The 18,722-nt window shown below is 37.9% G+C and overlaps 2 protein-coding genes across 5 annotated transcripts; both read left to right on the forward strand.

Moving 5' to 3' along the window:
• The first annotated feature begins 730 nt into the window (after positions 1–730).
• Positions 731–4,067, forward strand: LOC135637258 (cadmium/zinc-transporting ATPase HMA2-like). Its single transcript, XM_065149867.1, has 10 exons — positions 731–1,072; positions 1,156–1,416; positions 1,487–1,584; positions 1,665–1,920; positions 2,021–2,158; positions 2,347–2,674; positions 2,753–2,952; positions 3,025–3,152; positions 3,226–3,294; positions 3,370–4,067. The coding sequence occupies exons 1-10, from the start codon at positions 868–870 to the stop codon at positions 3,949–3,951; spliced, it is 2,265 nt and encodes a 754-aa protein (XP_065005939.1). The 5' UTR covers positions 731–867; the 3' UTR covers positions 3,952–4,067.
• Positions 4,068–5,659: 1,592 nt separating this feature from the next.
• LOC135637256 (uncharacterized) lies at positions 5,660–18,307 on the forward strand. 4 transcript variants are annotated; one of them, XM_065149864.1, is made up of 20 exons: positions 5,660–5,939; positions 6,919–7,002; positions 8,417–8,531; positions 8,806–8,916; positions 9,011–9,067; positions 9,221–9,297; positions 9,368–9,467; positions 10,878–10,951; positions 12,380–12,480; positions 12,728–12,831; positions 13,278–13,331; positions 13,442–13,497; positions 13,588–13,626; positions 13,933–14,074; positions 14,273–14,457; positions 15,093–15,160; positions 15,367–15,439; positions 15,730–15,791; positions 16,064–17,327; positions 17,641–18,307. In XM_065149864.1, the coding sequence occupies exons 3-20, from the start codon at positions 8,451–8,453 to the stop codon at positions 17,894–17,896; spliced, it is 2,904 nt and encodes a 967-aa protein (XP_065005936.1). In that variant the 5' UTR covers positions 5,660–5,939; positions 6,919–7,002; positions 8,417–8,450; the 3' UTR covers positions 17,897–18,307. The 4 variants fall into 4 exon arrangements, with proteins under 4 accessions (XP_065005936.1, XP_065005937.1, XP_065005935.1 ...); XM_065149865.1 differs by having other exon boundaries at positions 6,942–7,002; XM_065149863.1 differs by having other exon boundaries at positions 5,660–7,002.
• The last annotated feature ends 415 nt before the right edge of the window (positions 18,308–18,722 follow it).

Genomic DNA, 18,722 nt, shown 5'->3' on the forward strand with positions numbered 1-18,722 from the left:
TGTAGTTCGTCCTTTTGAGATTCTCAAACCCTTGTAGATGAAGAGAGAAGTAAAAGGAATATGTATCAGGCCTCTCTGAGATATCATTGCAGCAGTCAATGTTCCGTTGATGCTTCCTGTTGATTGTTCTACAAAAGGAGAAAGAGAGACTGACCAAGGGTTTGCATGAGGAATCATTAATGGGAGATATCAGAGGATACAATTAACCTCAAAACCTACCATGTTCACCTTTTCTAGATTCTCTGGTTACGTCCAATGGCAGCAACGAAGATTACTTTAGTAGTTCTTTCTGAGAAATGCTGCTCCTAAGAGAAAATAATTGGAATATTTAGCCTTGCTTGACATCCATCAGGCTTTGAAATATGCAATTTTCATGATCTTGCTGAACTAGTTTGAAGGATCTGAGACACTACCGGCCAACCACACCTCGAGATATAAAGAAAGGAAAGCTGGACATCCATGTCTTATGATGTTTGGTCGGTGAAGAGATAATATATTTTATTTCTTGGTAGCGATGTCAGTGCAGAGTAGGTGTTCTCCAAACACAATGAATTGCCTGAGATAAAGACTCCCAGAAACTATCAACAAATAAGAATGATTTGTCAACACATAAACACATGAAAACAAAGATTAAAAGGTTAGCGTGGATGAGAAGGAACTTGTTAATATATCTGCATATTTAACATGACACATCTCATTCAACCATAAAACACACAGAATTCATAGCCTTCTGAGGCTCAGAAGGCCATTTCCTGGTACATTTATTGGATATCAGATCAAATAAGTCAACGCTGACGTTGCTGCTCACAGGCATGGTAGACCTTCAGTGGGATAAGATCATCTCGGTGCCTTCTCTTTGTTGCAATCATGGCAGATGCTATGGAGGCGAGGCCTCCTTCAGCCGTGCAGAAAACCACGTTCACCGTCTTGGGTATTTGTTGTTCTTCGGAGATCAAGCTGATCGATCGCATTCTGAACCATCTTGAAGGCATCGAGAACGTATCCGTCAACGTACTGGCCAAGACAGCCACCGTTGTCCACGATCCGGCAAAAGCTCCGGCTTCTCGAATAGGTATAACTCGTCGGTTCTTCTTCTTCCTGCTTCACGCTGCTTGTCTCGATCGCCAGGTCTCATGTTTCACCGGCTGAAACCAGTGAGTGCGCTGAATGGGGCTCATCTGAACGCTGGAATCAAGGAGTCCGGGAGAGTGCAGATCGAGAGTCGACCATGGCCGAGTAAGAGCGTCGTCGCCTCCGGAGCGCTGCTGCTCGTGGCCTTGTGCAGCTACGTCTTCCCACCGTTGATATGGATCGCCGTGCTATCAGTTACTGTCGGAGTCCTCGACATGCTGCGGCGCGCCGTGGCGGCTCTACGGCGGTGTGTGCTTGATATTAATGTGCTCATGGTGACTGCAGGTAACAGTTCAATCAGCTTCAATCAGCTTTGAAGGATCAATCACTGTGTCTAACGATGATGATGATGCAGTGTTTGGAGCAATTGGGCTTGGGGATTACCTTGAGGCAGCTTCCATAGTCTTCCTCTTCACCTTAGCAGAGTGGCTGGAAGCCAAGTCTACCAACAAGGTTTAAGTAGGCGAAAAATGCAAAGCTATGCCTCTCCAACGCAGATCGTCAACGATAAATCCTTTAATTTGCTTCTCCAGGCTCGGGTTTCACTGGAATCGTTGCTGAACTTGGCACCCCAAACTGCAGTCATTGCAGAGACTGGAGAAACCGTGCACGTCAAGGACATCATGATCAACACAATTGTCTCGGTGAAAGCAGGAGAGCTTGTGCCAGTTGACGGTGCGGTGGTGGCTGGAGCAAGCACGGTTGATGAATCCAGTTTGACGGGAGAGTTCATGCCGGTCGATAAAGAGATTGGCTCGAATGTATGGTCTGGAACGACGGTTCTCACTGGTCTGTTTCCGACTTCGATATCGAGAAGAACCACCCAAATTTACGAATCATATCCTTTTCTTTGAGGAACTTGGAGCTCATATTATTACGATCTTGGCAGGGTTCATCAAGGTGGTGACGATGGCAGCAGCAGAGGATTCTGCTGTTGCGAGGATGGTTAAGCTTGTAGAAGATGCACAGAACCGGCGTTCAAACATGGAGGAGTTCATAGAACAGTTTGCAAAGTACTATACTCCAGGTTTGTAAGAAGATTTTGATGTGCGTAAGAAGTCGATGAACTCAAAAGGAATGAGATCTTAGAACAGAGTCTGATTCTTATGGCATAATGACACTTCGTCCCTCTACTTAAGCTCGTTAACATGAAGGTTATATTAGTAGTGCTTTGGCCACAGGACAAGAAATTCTTACTGTTTTCAGAATTTCCAGGTGTTTTCTTGGTAGCAGCTGGAACTGCAATCATACCATGGATTTTAGGTGTTCATCCTCTCCGTCAATGGATCTATCTGGCCTTGGTGTTGCTTGTGATCGCATGCCCATGCGCTTTGGTGATCTCAACCCCAGTAGCCAAAGCATGTGGCCTTTCTGCAGCTGCCAAGATGGGTCTCATCTTCAAAGGTGGGAATTACTTGGAAGCCTTGGCAAAGGTGAAAGCCATGGCGTTCGACAAAACAGGAACACTTACAGAAGGAGCATTTGAAGTGGTGGAAGTGCAGTGTTGGGAGCCGAACGCAAACATCAGACAGTTCTTGCACTGGTAAATCGACACGGTCTTGTGAACAGATGTACTGCATCGGTTGTCTTTAACACAAGGTGTGCTCTCTTCACTCTACAGGATTTCAAGCTTGGAGAACATGTCCAGCCACCCGATGGCAAGAGCTCTGGTAGAGTATGCTAGAGTGCGTGGTGTCAGACCTAGCAGTGATGTCAGAAACTTCAACTTGATCCCGGGAGGAATTGCTGGATTTGTAGATGATTGCTATGTTAAGATTGGAAATGCAGAAGTAGCCCTCAGCAATGGCTGGCTGAGAGAAAGTAATAGCACTTGTCTACTCTCAGAAACAGTAACCCAAAAATCTAAAGCTTGTTCGCATCTCTTAATTTCAGATGAGCTTCGTGACAATGAAGCAGGTATAACCATCAGCTACGTCGGCATGGTGGATCGGTGCATTGGATACTTCTGCCTCGGAGACCAACTCCGTGAAGAAGCTGCACGAGCTGTTCAGGAACTAAAGGTAAGAGGACCCAAAGGATTTGGTGAAAGATTTTTTGTTGTTGTTTCTTCTAACATGCATTGTGTTTATTCAGAAACAACAGATTCATGTCATTGTTCTGACTGGTGATTCAAAGGCAGCTGCAGAACATGTCCAGAAACAGGTACAAATCAAGCAGAACAGCTGCATAACATTCAGAAAGAGCTAATGAGATGAATACTTAATCTTGTTTGTGCAGATTGGGGAGAATGTGCAGGTGGAAGCAGGTCTGTCACCTGAAGGGAAGATGAAGAAGATTGCGGAACTCAAGGAGACATGGGGTTTGACTGCAATGGTCGGGGATGGGATCAACGACGCACCGGCACTCACGGAAAGCGACGTGGGAGTCGCCATGGGGATTTCGGGCTCAGCATTGGCAACAGAAACTGCCAATGTCGCACTCATGTCGAATGACCTCCGAAGGATACCAGAAGCTGTGGAACTTGCGAGATCTTCTCTCAGGAAGATCTACGAAAACGTGGCCATGTCCTTGGCCGTGAAGCTCCTGTTCTTCGGCCTGGCGTTCGGAGGACTCCCGTCTCTCTGGGCCGCCGTAGTGGCTGACATGGGCACATGTCTTCTTGTCATCTTCAACAGCATGCACCTCCTGCACAAGTATGGTGGGAGAGAAAGCAGCACTTGTTCAAACCAAGTCCCACAGGAACAGAGTATCAACGTTGATGAGTTCAGTGAACCTCTGTTGTCATCGGAGAGAAGGGATCAAGATGAAGAGGCTCCATGTCTGTGTTGCAAGGGCCGCAGTAGTCAGAGAGAGAGATGAATGGTGGCATCACATACTGTTGAGATTATGTTAATTGCACAGCAATTTCACTATGCTGCAAATATGCAACTGCTGATAATGTTTATAAACCAATGACCATTTGCAGGTTGAAAGAAGCTTAAATGTTAGCTTATAAATGTATCAAATTATCTAAGACTAAATAGCTGGAGTGTGATCAAAACCCAAAGAATCTGCTCCTATGAAGCTCCAGTGAGACATTAAACCTTTACCATGAACCAAGTCAGACAATGAGCAGTGAAGATGCCTTCTGTTCCCTTGTCATCACTGGAATATGTTCTGCAAAAGATATTGGTGCCTGCTTTTTCCTCAGTTCCTTTGGATCAGAATTTATTCCGTCAGGGACATCTGAAGTGCTGTTTCGTTGTAACATTTGTAATGGCTTGTCCATTTTTATCAACTAAATATGAGTTCTTGACGAGGGTTACTTTGAGTAGCATGCAGAAATGGGAGGAGACTTCCAGTGCTGATGCAGGTCGTTGTCATAGGAATGACACTGCCCGCACCGTGAGTGCAGAGTTTGAGGATTCTTTCAGCAAGAACTTTGACATCTCATCTTGATTTCCAATCTGAGGAACTTGAATCCTATTCCAGATTCCAATTCTTGTATCCCTCTTCGGCGACGATGAAAGAGCTCCAGAATACTGACCTTATTGCACCAGTAAATCTGAGCATCACCAACTTGAAAAGTAATGCCAATGATAAATGTAATTATCTAAGCACCACCTAACATAACATATGTAGTTAGGCATAATCTAATCCAAATAATCAAATATGATCCGACATGGTGGTCCAACTCATATAGTTAGACATGACCTATCATATATAGTCATGTATGACACAATATATATAATTAGGTATAACATAACTCATGTGACTTGGTATGATCTAATGGTCAAGTACAACTTAGCTCACGTGACTAGAGACGTGGTCAAATACGATTCAACCCGTATTGTTAAGAATGGTACAACCTATATAGTCATGTATGGTGTAACCCATATAGCTAGATACAACCCAACTGAACTAATTTAAGGTAGGGATGAAGTATATTTTTTTGATCCTAAAAAATATGATTATTTTTTAATAAAAATATATAATATTATAAAAAAATTTAAATTCAAAGATAAATATTTTTATCAATTATGAATGATAAAATGAGGATTTATTTTATGTTGGAATCATCTGAAGAAGTAAAAAGGAATCCAGAAATTTGAGATCATTCAAGTCAGTGATCACCTGATCAACTATGACTACGTAGTTGAAATTTTCCCCGTGGGGGCCATGAAATAGCCGTCTCGCTCGACTGGGACCGAACCCAACCTCTACACGCGTTATTCGCGTCACAATCTGCAGTGTAAGTGGCCGAACACTGTGGAGCCCACTCGGATAAAGCTGGGCGAAATATGAAAGCAAGTAGAAAACCAAACTACAATTTTCAAGAAAGCCTATTAACGAATACGCTCGATTAATAAGGACGCTTTTCTCTACCCGCACGTGTGACTAGTTTCGCAAGCTGCATCTTAATTGGAACAAAATGGTGGGGTCCGCTCACTCAAACAGTCTGCATCTTATTAGTTTCGGCTGCTGTTGAGAACGATTGTGTCCGGGTCGCCTACGTGGGCGCCCCGCAAGCTGCCACGTTCCGTTCCGTCATAAACCACAGTAAATTGCGGGCACCCCGCCCAGAGGTTCCCCTTCCCTTCCCTTCCCTTTCCCTCTCTTTAGGAGGGCCTCATCCGGTGGCGGTCGCCGACCGCGACGCTTTCGTCGTCTACGGCTTGGACGCGCGTCAGCCGGAAATTTATCGCCTTCGACGCGGTTGGGGGATTGGAAGCACGTTTTGTTGGAGAGTTTGTGATGGTCGTTTTATCTGTGGTCGGTTAGGTCACTGGTGTCTTGAACTTTGCTGTTGATCCTCTGCCTATTCGTACGGACTTGCATGGAGACCGTAGTATCAATTGCTTCCAAAGGTGTGAAGTCTTAACAAATTTTGAGTACAAACTCCATGTAGTTTTTCATAAGTTTCATGGTTATAGAGTTTTTCGTAGTTTTCATGGTAATACAAAGGTGCTTGTGGTTACGACTATTGATACAAAACATTCTTTTTTAAGTTGGGATAAGTATTGAAGTGTATTACAATCATCTAGATATACAAGGCTGTTGTTTCTAACATTAATCATATTTAGGCTATTACAATTAGATAAATTCGATGATGCATGACACACGCACATTGGCATTTAAATCTGATTTGTACATATAACTAGCTTATGAAAAGTGAAGTTTTGATTTAATACATGTTAAATCAATCATTAGATATTATTAGACTAACACAGCAGTGAGATTCTAATGAGGATTAAACATAATATTAATCTTTTTAATGTAGGAATTATCTGAGATGTTAGAGAGATTTAGATCGTTTGAAATGCTTCTGTGTTGTCATTGAAAGTATGTTAAATAAGGATGAATTAGGTTTTGAGATGCTTCTTGATTTAATTGGGTTATTTGGAGCAAAAAATTTTATAAAAAAAACTCAATTGTAGATACATTTGTGCCCAAATATCTTAAACTTAAGTTGGATTTATCCATTGACTTAAAGGTAATATATTAATTTTCTTTAAGTAGTTTAATTATGAGTGATACTGATTTAACATCATTTTAACATGAATCATATCTTGGGACCAAATTTTTTTTAGGGGTAGTAATGTAATAACCAGGATTTTTCCACTCGTCCCAAAAATAAAAACTTCCACATTAGGATTCTACCTTATATGATTAATCTATTTCCTTGATTGAGCAACCTAATTAAGGAAAAAATAATTAACATTATTTATTCTTATTTCCTTGACTGTATAGACAGTTTAGGGATGAAAGTAATTGTTGAATAATTAATTAATTCGAAAAAAATATATTTACTTTGGAACCCACTTCCCTCTCCTATATGCTGCCCAGACTTCTCTGTGGTTGATCAATAGGGTCAAGCGGAACTTAACAGTACAAGCAGATTAGAGGGCGGAAAGGGACCTTCAAGAGTCGGTATGATGATGCTAACTTCATTATTTAAAAATTTTGAATTATGATTAAAGATTTTTGGGTATTGAAATAATCTTGTATTTTAAAATCATGATGCCTGAATTATGTTGTCATTTTAAATATTGAATCATGTTTAATAAGCAAATTTAATGAATTTTTTAAAAATTTGCCATTGTCCATGATTCCTTAAATTGGTTTAATTATCGTGATTTGTTGATTTATTTGATTAAATTAGTTTGCTTATTATTGTTAACTTCATTAGAATTTCGTGTCTAAATTAGATTGACTTATTTCATCTATAAATCATTTGATAGTTTGATTCATGTTAAAAAGAAATATTTTGGATTTCAGAATTGTTTTATGATTCAACAAGTTCTAAAGCCTTATTTAAAGCTATGTCATGAAATTTGAAAATGATTAATGGTTTTCAAGTTTAGATGGTATTTGACACTAAGATTGATGATATGATGCATATTATTAGTATTGTTGATATCACGAGGGAAATGTGATCCATGTTAGGAGTGCCCCCTTCGAAAAGAGCTATGGGCTCGTCGTAGAGCCACCGATGGATGGAGTCTCCCATGTCATATACGATGCACGATCTATCATGATATTTTGTATGACTTATTTGAATGTTTGCATGACAAGTGAAAATAAATGATTGTGATATATGATGACGAGGACTTTGTTTCCTACGAAGGCACAAAGACCAATACTGATTGGGTGACATCTTTCGGGGATTAGCGGGCTATTGGGTGTGGTCGATGGAAGGTTTCTTCATCCTTTGTTAGGAGGAACTTGTCCCCACTTTAATACATTAAGGACATCACTTCATTCATTGTTGATAGTGCGATATGAGATCTTTTCATTCGTTGGTGTGAGAATATAGAACTCATTCCGTGAAGTGTGTCTCTTCATACATTGTTGGGAGAGTATATCATCGAGTGTCTAATATACGCCTATGTTATATGTGGATGTCATAACTGAGATATGTTGTATGAAACTTATGCATGATCAAAATGTGTTGCATGAAATTAATGCATGATTTTGTTTATTGAATAAAAATTATTATTTTCTATAATGATTATAAATACTTATTTGATAAATTTTATTAAAGGTGTTAGTATATAATGATCGAAAATGTTTTATGAGTATTGAAGATTTTTTAATGATTTTTGGAGCTTTTTACTCAGTACGATTATTGATGTGTTTTGATTTCACATTTATTTTCAAACGTGATTTGTATTAGATCTGGAGGCGACTTTTGTTGTTAAGTAGGATTGCCAAGGAGTTCCTGCTTGTTTTTCAGGATAATGAAGTTTATTATTGTAAATATAAATGAATATTTAGCTTTGTAATCATTGATTTTGAAGTGGTGGTTTATGCATGGTATAATTTTCTTGGTAAAAATGTGAAGCATATTGGGGCGTGACACTTTGATTGAGGCGAGGATGGTGGCCGGACACCTTTTTCACGACAAGAAGAGCTCATGGCCTGCAGATGAGTATGTCAGCCAAGCTACGTTGCTGCTGGTGAGGCTATTCTTTGGTTCTCTAAGTTGTTGAAATCTTCCATTGATCATTACTTCTTCCAGTAACAATACTTTTAGAAGTTACCCTTTCAAAGTTGCTTTCGGATTTGGTTTTATATCTGTTTTTATGCTTGGAAAATGGTTTTACCGAGCTTTATATAATATTCTCCATATCTCGACATTTAGTGTAGTTCTTTAGTGGTCTTTGACCGTTTTCTTTAACCAAAGTCGTGATGACAGCCTTTGCTATTGTTCATTGATGGATATACTTGTAGCTGGATTTCGATGGTGGCGCCCCACCAGAACATGCATGGAGGAGGAGGTTAAACAGTCATGCTAACATTCTGAAGGAATTTAGTGTGACATTCATGGAGGCATTTAGAATGGTACAATGATTGTAACCTTTGTCAGCTTGTATGCTGTTTAGTAGTAAGTTTTATTGATGAACTTGCTGATATATGTTATCAATATTTGAATTAGCTGCGCCTTGGTCTTCGTCTTTGGTCATATGTTAGAGAGGAAGCTTCTCAGGGAAGGGTAAATTCAGCAACCTATTGCTCATCTATTGACTTAATGTATCATAAAAATACTCATTTTGTTTTTGTAATTTTTTGGATTTTGGTTTCTTTTTGAATTTTTAAGGCACATGATTTTTTTTTTTAATTTGGAGTTATGATCTTTGCTTTACAGAAAGCACCAATTGATCCTTTCACAAAAGAACAATGCAAACCTACAGCTTCACAAGGAGTGCCACTTGGAGGAATGGGGTATGTGTTTTTTAATTTAGAAAATTTCCTTTGCAAATGTTATATCTCATGATTTTATTTCATTTTGCAGAAGTGGCAGCATCTCAAGAGGATTTAGAGGGGAGTTTAAACATTGGCAAATAATCCCTGGTTCATGTGAAACATCCCCTGTCATGGCAAATCAGTTTTCTGTAATTATCAGTTTTTCTTTGACATCCTCCTGTCCAGTTCTTTTTTTTTCTTTTTCCTTTCTTGAAATTTTCCAAATGGAAATTTGTTGTCCACTTGCAGTTCTGGACTGTTTACTCATTTTGGTTTTGCCATATGATTAATTACTTTCTACGTTAGTACTTGAATTTATTGTGAACTGAAGAACTGCAAAGTAATGTATTACCTACCAATTTTTTATTAAATAGCAAGTTGTCTGACAAAGGTGAAAGTTAGTTGGCAGAGCTTATTTTGGCTTTGCTCTTCCTTTTGGCCCTTCCCATGCATTGACAAATAAGAAATAGCATATGAGAGAAGCACAAAGTACAGATTTTGTTGAGAAACTGTCAAGTTCTTAGGTTTATCACTTGAGGGAGGGGAAGGCATTTTGCTTTTTCATGTCTGTCCCATCTTTTCTTTGTTTTAAATTGTTGTTTTTGTAGTTGCTGAGGGAAATATGGTTGTATCAACATATAGAATCTTAAGGCTGTTTGGAAGACAAATTCTTCTCTTTTACCAAGGAAATTTTAATTTGCGAGTTTCATTATCCAATATGTCTGTATGTAGTTAGGTAACCATTAAACTTTTCATCCAATGAGGGAGTCACACCTGTTTCATTGACTGTAGTTCTCACTTGACAATTGAAATCCCATTGGGTGTAATGAATTCTTGTTGAAAAGTGATCCTTTTTGTACTAGAATTAGTATCCTCTGTTATGGTGGTTGCTTGGACAAGGATAATGTGGGAAGATGGAGTCAATGCCTTAGAATATATATTATGGTGATCTGTTTGATTAAGCCTTATTTCCCTGCTTTCTTGGCTTATGTAGCTACCTGGTTGATAGTGGTCAGGAATTAGTTAATTTTCTGGTGCTAGGATGATATTATCTTACTAGCTGTAACTCCAGACCAAGTATTCTTAAATATTTGATGTCATTGTCACTTGAAATTTTCCTCTTCTCGAAATTCCATCTTTTGGTGGGTTAAATGATGAAGGGAAGGCCATCTTAAATGTTAAGTTAGAATGGTGAGGCACACCTAAATTCCATAGGATAGTTATTCTTGCTAATATTATCAAACCCTTAATTTCATGCTCTATGAATCTTATTGGTCTTACTTCGTACAACTTGTCCCAGTTTTAATCTAAACCTGAGTTTAGTGTGAAGGCAGTCACTTGTATCTTTTCTAACAAAACTCTATTTATCCATGTCTTGGAACTTTTGGTTTCAGTGTTCTTTTAAACTGTCCAATATGTTGTTGTCTTAGGAAATTGGCATGCCAACTATAGGCATTTTTGAATTAACTGAGTTTTAAGCTATAAATGTTCAGTTCTTGCAGACATTTTTCTGCCAATTTGAAGATGAATGACATGGTTTCATGATACAAAATGTGCAGATTTTTATATCTCGAGATGGGGGGGAAAAGAAGTACTCATCAGTTTTAGCCCCAGGGCATCATGAAGGATTAAAGTAGGGATTTTTCCTCACTTCTTGTTTGAACATAGTTTTTTATTCTGTTTACTTGTTGTAAAGACTTTCTTCTTTTTTCCGTTTTGCCTTAGCATATGATCAAATTTTGTAGAAAGGACACATTTCGTTGCCAATATAAATAGCAGATGTGTGTATGAATATAAATTTCTCTTTTAAGTTTTAATACATTTCTATGACCAAGATTCGAGTCACTGAAACAATCTCTATATATAACTATAGGTACAATTATATATAGAGATTTATATCCATACATAGGTACATTTTTTTTCTAGACGAGTTATTTATGAACTTGATAATTTTTTTGCTATTTAAAAATTCTCTTATGGTATATTTTTAGGCTACATAGATCAAATCATTAAAATATCTTAAAAATTATGTGCCCACTGACCAATTTTTGTTTAATTTTTTAATTAAATGTTTGATTAAGCCAGAGATGTAATTGACAAGTATTGCCAAAAGAGTTCGACGTAGAAAATATGATCTATAATTATATGTTTATCATTGGCATCTATCTTCATTTGATTAACAAGAAATTTTTATTTTTTCAATTTTGAATTAATAGAATTAAAATTTGCAGTGAGGGGCATGTATATTTCCCATTATTAACGTAACTTCAGTTGCTAGCTTAAAGGAAAAATGTTTTGTTTGGATAAATAATTTGTAGTGGTGGAAGAGTTGGTGAATGAATAGGAGGCCAAAGTTTTGATACTTAATCGATTGAGGTGGCCACACTATTGAATATGTAGACATTTCTCGTAGATTACAATCATTGATTTTGTATCAGGTACAAACTAGCAGGCCCCTGTACGTGAATTCACATATTATCCCCAAGCCAAATTCAAATTGCAGGTAACCTAGGCAGAGTGTAGTGCATGTTCAAATCCGTCGTGAATGAGTAATGACATCCGCTATCTAGTGAACACTTTTATCATGCACTAAACATGATTACCATACTCTATATTGAGGTTCTTAATGGGCAAGCAGCCATGTCAACATGTTGTGTTGTGGATTTTCCAACACATGCAATAAAAAGTATAAATGCTAAATAAATACTCAACTCCAAATAAAATGTAATATTATTTTTTAAGGTGCAAGAAAGAAACACTGTCCCTAAAAGAATAAGAAAAATTCTTGGTTGTGAAAGTGTAGGCAAAACATAAAAAAACTTGTTACTGCAGACAGATAGGTTTGCTCCTGGTGGTTGAGTGTTGATTACACCTTTACTTTTTCGATTCTGTATATATCAAAATTTATATGATGTATTTTGTGCTGGCCATTGAGATAGAAATTTGTTAATGTTATTTGTTACATGCTCTTTTAGCATATGAGAAATGGAAGTTTGCTGGTCTAGATATCTCTTAAATTTCAAGTTTTACTGGTTCTTTTGACTTTCTGCAAACATTTCAGGAAGAATGGTGACCTTGGTATATCCTCATGGGACTGGAACTTGAGTGGTCAACACTCCACATATCATGCTTTGTTCCCCAGGGCGTGGACTGTTTATGATGGTATTATTGTAGTTACATTTAATAGAGTCAGCACTTTCTTTTAGGTACTTCACCTGTAATGATAATTGATGTTGAGCCAAGAAAGGTTTGACACTGTCCACCACTATTTAGCCACTGACAGCCCACTGTTTCTTCTTTTTAATAATCTTGGTTCTATCAATATGAGATGTGGCTTACTATTAGTAATGCCTAAATCATTATTATATTTTGCTTCTGGTATTTAAATGCAATTGGTTATTTCCTCCAGGTGAACCAGACCCCGACCTCAAAATCTCATGTCGCCAAATATCGCCATTTATACCTCATGATTATCATGAAAGTAGTCTTCCCACAGCTGTATTTGTTTACACAGTATGTGCTTTATGTTTCAATTGTATTTGAGCAAATTACCTCTGTCCTCTTTGGTGCCCTTTTTGTGGCTTAGTGAAAGTTGCAAATTTTCCATTTGACTCTGGCAGGATGTAAACAGAGCTTGTTTGTGCTATTTTCATTTTATATGGAAAATATATTTTTATGATAGAATGCATACTAATATAAATCTTCAATCGTGATTTAGCACTTAACCTTAACTATAGCAATAGAAAATGGATTATTTGTGGTGGATACAGAATTTTTTTTCTCTTAGTTAATGATTGTTTTCACTTTTCAGTCACCTCATTGTGAGGAAAAGGTTATTCTGCTGCCTGAAAATTGTTGTATTGCATCTATGCTAGTACTGAGTTTTTTATGAGGTTCTCCTTGGCTTATTTTTGTGCTGTTGGTAACATCTGTAATCTCTTATTTCTTCTCATTTGTAGCTAGTTAATACTGGAAAGGAAAGGGCAAAGGTCAGCTTACTGATGACCTGGGCGGTAGGTGAACCTTCTGTGTCTATTTTTTTTCCTTTTTAAGCTGCTAATCCTCCAAAATCCAAATTACCTCTCATGTTTAGTTTTTAATGCCATTTTTTGGTATTGGGTAGAATTCTATTGGAGGAGTTTCACATCACACAGGTGGCCATATCAATGAGCCATTCATGTGAGTGTTATGCTGTTCAAGTTTTTGAATTTAATTGTTCTCCAAGTAATTCTTATGATTGACATGCATGCTTTGTTACGATATGTGCAGAGACGATGATGGAGTGTCAGGGGTGCTTCTACACCACAAGCAAGTTATCTACCTTTAATTGTCTTATAGGACAGTTGATTAGCAGATCTTTCTTGTGACCACTCTGATGGCAACATAAATTTGAAACCACCACCCTTTCCCTCTCCCTCACCTACTACTCTCTTTTTACCTAAATATTCCTTTTTTAGAAACTTTTCTTGCTTTCTACGTTAATGGAAGTGTCTATATCTGGCTAAAGGTCATTCATAGTCTTTCTGTAGTTATTCATTTGTTTTCTTTCTTCTATTTCATTTTTTTATTCATAGATATAATTTGTGCAATTTCTGGTTATATGTTTCTATCCAGGACTACGAAGGACAATCCTCCTGTAACATTTGCTATTGCAGCATGTGAGTCTCAGAATGTTACTGTTACTGTGTTGCCAAGTTTTGGACTTTGTGGGGAAAATTATGTTACAGCCAGGGATATGTGGGGCACGATGTTGCAAGTAATTCTTCTTTGGCTCACAACCTTGGTTATAAATTTTAAATTGCCACCTTTTTTATTTGATCATGTCATTATTTTCTTTTATTTTTCTTGATTATATGGGATTTTTCCCGTGGTTTTTTCTGAGTAAAAACAAAAACACTTTGATTGCAATTACATTTAGTGACAGTGAATTAATCAGTGATTTTTTTTTGTTAAGGATGGGCAATTTCAGAGGGAAAATTTTGGAGCTGGCCTTTGTGTGCCATCTTCTGTTGGTGATACCCTTTGTGCGGCAGTTTCAGCCTCTACATGGGTTGAACCACATGGTAGATGCACGGCTGTATTTGCTTTAGCATGGTCATCTCCAAAAGTGAAGTTTCAGAAGGGATGTACATATCATAGGTGCTGTCATACATCCTCATTGTGCTATTTTTTTCTTTTAAAAAAAAACTTTTGTGACTTTTTTCGTTCCAGTTAACAACTCTAGCAGACAATAAAGTTCTGTTTTTTTCGTGTACAATAGTCTCTTTCGTGCACCATGGTTAGACATGTGTTTTAGTGTAATTGAATCTACATATTTTTGAGACATGTGATTAGACGTGTACATAATTAACCAATTGTATGTACTGTCATTTTTCGCGAGTGTCTGAGTTTAGAACCTGTGATGGTGCCATATTTTCATCTTTGTGATGTTCATTGTTGCAAGGAGAGATCCACTGCTACCTTTTATGTAAGTATAAGTTGGGACACAATTTTAGCTTTTAATAAAGTATTAACCATGTGAGGTTCCTAGAGTGAGATTCCTTGACAAAGATAGGATATGTACGAGTAAAGTTGAGGTTGAATTTTAAAGAATCAGGGTTGTTTCTTGGATTCTGAAGTGTGTTTTTCAAATTTTAACATTGGCACACCAGTCAGCAATGCTGCTGAGCTTTTTGGCTCTAGTTGGCCTTTTCTAAATTTTGATTATTAAGAGAAAAGTCTTCTCCCAATTTTGATTTTAGAATTTTTGTTTATTCCTTTCTTTTCTCTTACAGGAGATATACAAAATTTTATGGTGCCTCTGAAAGATCGGCTATTAACCTAGTGCATGATGCATTAAAGAGTACGTATACATGGCAAAAAGCTTGATCTCTCGGTTATCAGAAATTTGTCATTTACTCTTTGCAGTATATTGTGATTGGTCATGTGTTGACTTGCTTGAATAATCATTTATATATATTGTGGCTATACTCAATACAGGACTGTTTGGCAGAGTTTGCTTATTAGTTTTAGCTATTTGACTCTGACAACCTTTCCCCTATGTTACAGAGTACAAGTTGTGGGAGGAAGAGATTGAAAAATGGCAAAATCCAATACTTCAAAATGCAAAACTTCCTGATTGGTAATTTTGATATTGTTAGACCAAAAATTCTTTCCATTTTCCAGTTTATGTGGTTCTATGAGACATCTGCATTGTGATCCTGCATATTATAATATTTGGCAACTTCAGTATTGTCCAAAAACATATTTAAGAGTAGCAAGACTCTTGTAGCATATATATATATATATATATATATATATATATATATATATATATATAACTTACTGTGTTCGATCTTTTAAGTAGTTTGTTGCACATGGATTGCCTTACATCATAATTACATCTAATTTAAATCTTGATCAATTTGGCAGGTACAAGTTCACTCTTTTTAATGAGCTTTATTTTCTAGTTGCCGGAGGAACAGTTTGGACAGGTACTTTTGTATGTTTTCTATTTCTTTTTGTTCCTTAGTCCCCCACATGTTAACTTATTTTACGTAGAAGAGCTGAACTTTTTTTTAACTCTCAGTGACCTCAGCTTTTGGCAGTTGTAGACATGTTTAATTAAATAATAATAATTTTTCATGTGTTAGTATGATAGTGTTTCATTAGGCTGCTTGAAGGTAAACATGTTGCTCAAGTCTTCAATTTTTTTAGAGAGCTTGTCATGGATGGCTCCAAGCTAGTAATACCTTAATTAATGCAGATGGTGAAGCCCCAATAATTGAGGAGAACCTAAGCGCTGCTTCCGACTGCCACGAATCCACAAAAAGTAAGGATGAGAAATCTGTTTCCAAAGAGAGACATGTTAATATGGTTGTGGAGAGAACTTTTACAGACAGCAATTTGAAGAATGAGGAATTGTTCTCACCAACTTCAGTACAAGAATTGGCTGATAACGACGATGTGTGTGGCCCTGATTCTGCACAGACTGGTAACGTTCTGCATCAGCAGCACAACCCTGAAAATGTTGGGAGGTTTTTGTACTTGGAAGGAGTAGAGTACATTATGTGGTGTACATATGATGTACACTTCTATGCTTCGTTCGCTCTTCTGGATCTCTTTCCAAAAATAGAGTTGACCATTCAACATGATTTTGCCAGGGCAGTGTTGCATGAAGACAGAAGAAAAGTCAAATATCTGAATGATGGTAGCTGGGGAATTCGAAAAGTCAAGGGTTCTGTTCCCCATGATTTAGGAACTCACGATCCCTGGAATGAGATGAATGCCTACAATATACATGACACCAGTAAATGGAAGGATCTCAACCCAAAGTTTGTGCTCCAGGTGTATAGGGATTTTGCTGCTACAGGAGACATGTCCTTTGGACGGGATGTCTGGCCTGCCGTTTGTGCTGCTATGGATTATATGGAACAATTTGATCGCGATGGTGATGGCCTCATTGAGAATGATGGATTCCCTGATCAGACATATGATGCATGGACGGTTCATGGTATCAGTGCTTACTGTGGTTGTCTATGGCTCGCTGCACTCCAAGCTGCAACAGCAATGGCAGAGCACCTTGGTGACTGGGCGTTTGCTGAAAAATGTAAGATTAAATTTCTGAAAGCCAAACCCGTGTTTGAAGCTAAGTTGTGGAATGGATCATATTTCAATTATGACAGTGGAAACAGCAGCAACAGCTGCTCTATACAGGCTGATCAACTGGCAGGACAGTGGTACACCGCGTCTTCACAGTTGCCCCCACTTTTTGACGAACTTAAAATTAGAAATACTCTTCAGACAATATTTGAATTTAATGTGATGAAGGTCAGAGGAGGGTGCATGGGAGCAGTCAATGGGATGAACCCAAATGGAAAGGTTGATGAATGTTGCATGCAATCACGAGAAATATGGACTGGTGTCACATATAGTTTGGCAGCCACCATGCTTCTTCATGGAATGGATCATGAAGCTTTTACTACTGCCGAAGGGATTTTCACTGGAGGTTGGTCGGAGGAAGGGTTTGGGTAAGTGTTGCATTTTCTTGTCCTATCTGCTATACTATTAATCCTCACAGTAGGCAAAACTTTGTGTGATTTCCCGGCAAGGTACTTATTACACTTTTATCTGTTACAATTATATGGATTCACATACACTTGGCTGGTTTGCTGGTTGTTCTTTCAGTTCTGCACCCATCCAAGGACACTTCAGTTCTATTTCCATTGCAAATATGTCATTCTCTATCAGCTTGATTTTAACATGATTTTGGATTATGCTGCTGCAGATTGTCTTCTTGTAGTGGTGGCATTGACTAGCCATGTTTTTTTCCTGGTCTTGCAGGTACTGGTTTCAAACTCCTGAGGGATGGACAACAGACGGCCGCTACCGTTCACTGATCTACATGAGACCACTTGCAATCTGGGCTATGCAGTGGGCTTTGTCTCCTCCAAAGGCCATTCTCGAGGTCCCTAAAGTAAACATGAATAAGCTTCTCACATCAACCCTTAAAATGACAACACTTAATGATACAGACGTCCAAAAAATCGCACCTGAGACTGGTTGTTTCGGCAATGCTGTGTTTCACTGTGAATGCTGATCGATCAAACCTTGGGCAAAGTTCACAAAATGCATTACAGGATAGTCGTAGATATTTTTTCTCTTGAACCCTCGAGAAGAGTAAGGGTTTGGGAGTTCTTACATTGTAAGCTAGGGGAGCAAATCAATCACTAAGTCATAAAATTAGCGTCTCACGATGTCGCAAGTGTATCAATGTACAGTTGTTCCATTTTGTGTTCAAGTTGTTTATTTTTTGTGGAAGTCACGGGAGCAAACGCAACCAATAATTGCAAAGTTGGGAGAATGCCCTTTTGTTGCTGATTTGCTCATATGTTTCTTCTTGAATGTATCCTTACACACTTCATCAGCGACTGCTTTTGTGTTTGTATGGATCTTTGAAATTTCTGATACAGGATCCAAGGTATTTAAAAATGCAAAATATTAACCGAGAGTTCTGTTTTTTTTTGTTTTTTTATGACATTTATTTTGGTTCTTAAATGTGTAAGTTATCGTAGATGATCAAGTTTCAAGTCAAGAAAATAACCGATCGTCTTCGGACTTCGCATATGACCAAAATCGACTCTTCCTAGTCCCAAGTCCATGGAACCGTCCAAGGAAAAGGAAACAGAAATTAGGCCACAAATATTGGCCAGGGAATGGATCAATTCCTAAATTCAATGTATATTCGAAGGTCGCAGGATATTAAGAATATCCTGTATATATACTCTTTCCTTTTTTTCTATTTTTCTGTATCTGCTGCCAGTTATCGCTAACAAATAAAGTACAAAGATGCACTTGATATTTGGATCAGGACTTGTGAAAAGTAATTTACATGTCATGAATGCTCTTGTTGTCATTTCTGGAAG

This window comes from Musa acuminata, chromosome BXJ3-4 (genome assembly GCF_036884655.1).
Source record: "Musa acuminata AAA Group cultivar baxijiao chromosome BXJ3-4, Cavendish_Baxijiao_AAA, whole genome shotgun sequence".
Lineage (NCBI taxonomy): Eukaryota > Viridiplantae > Streptophyta > Magnoliopsida > Zingiberales > Musaceae > Musa > Musa acuminata.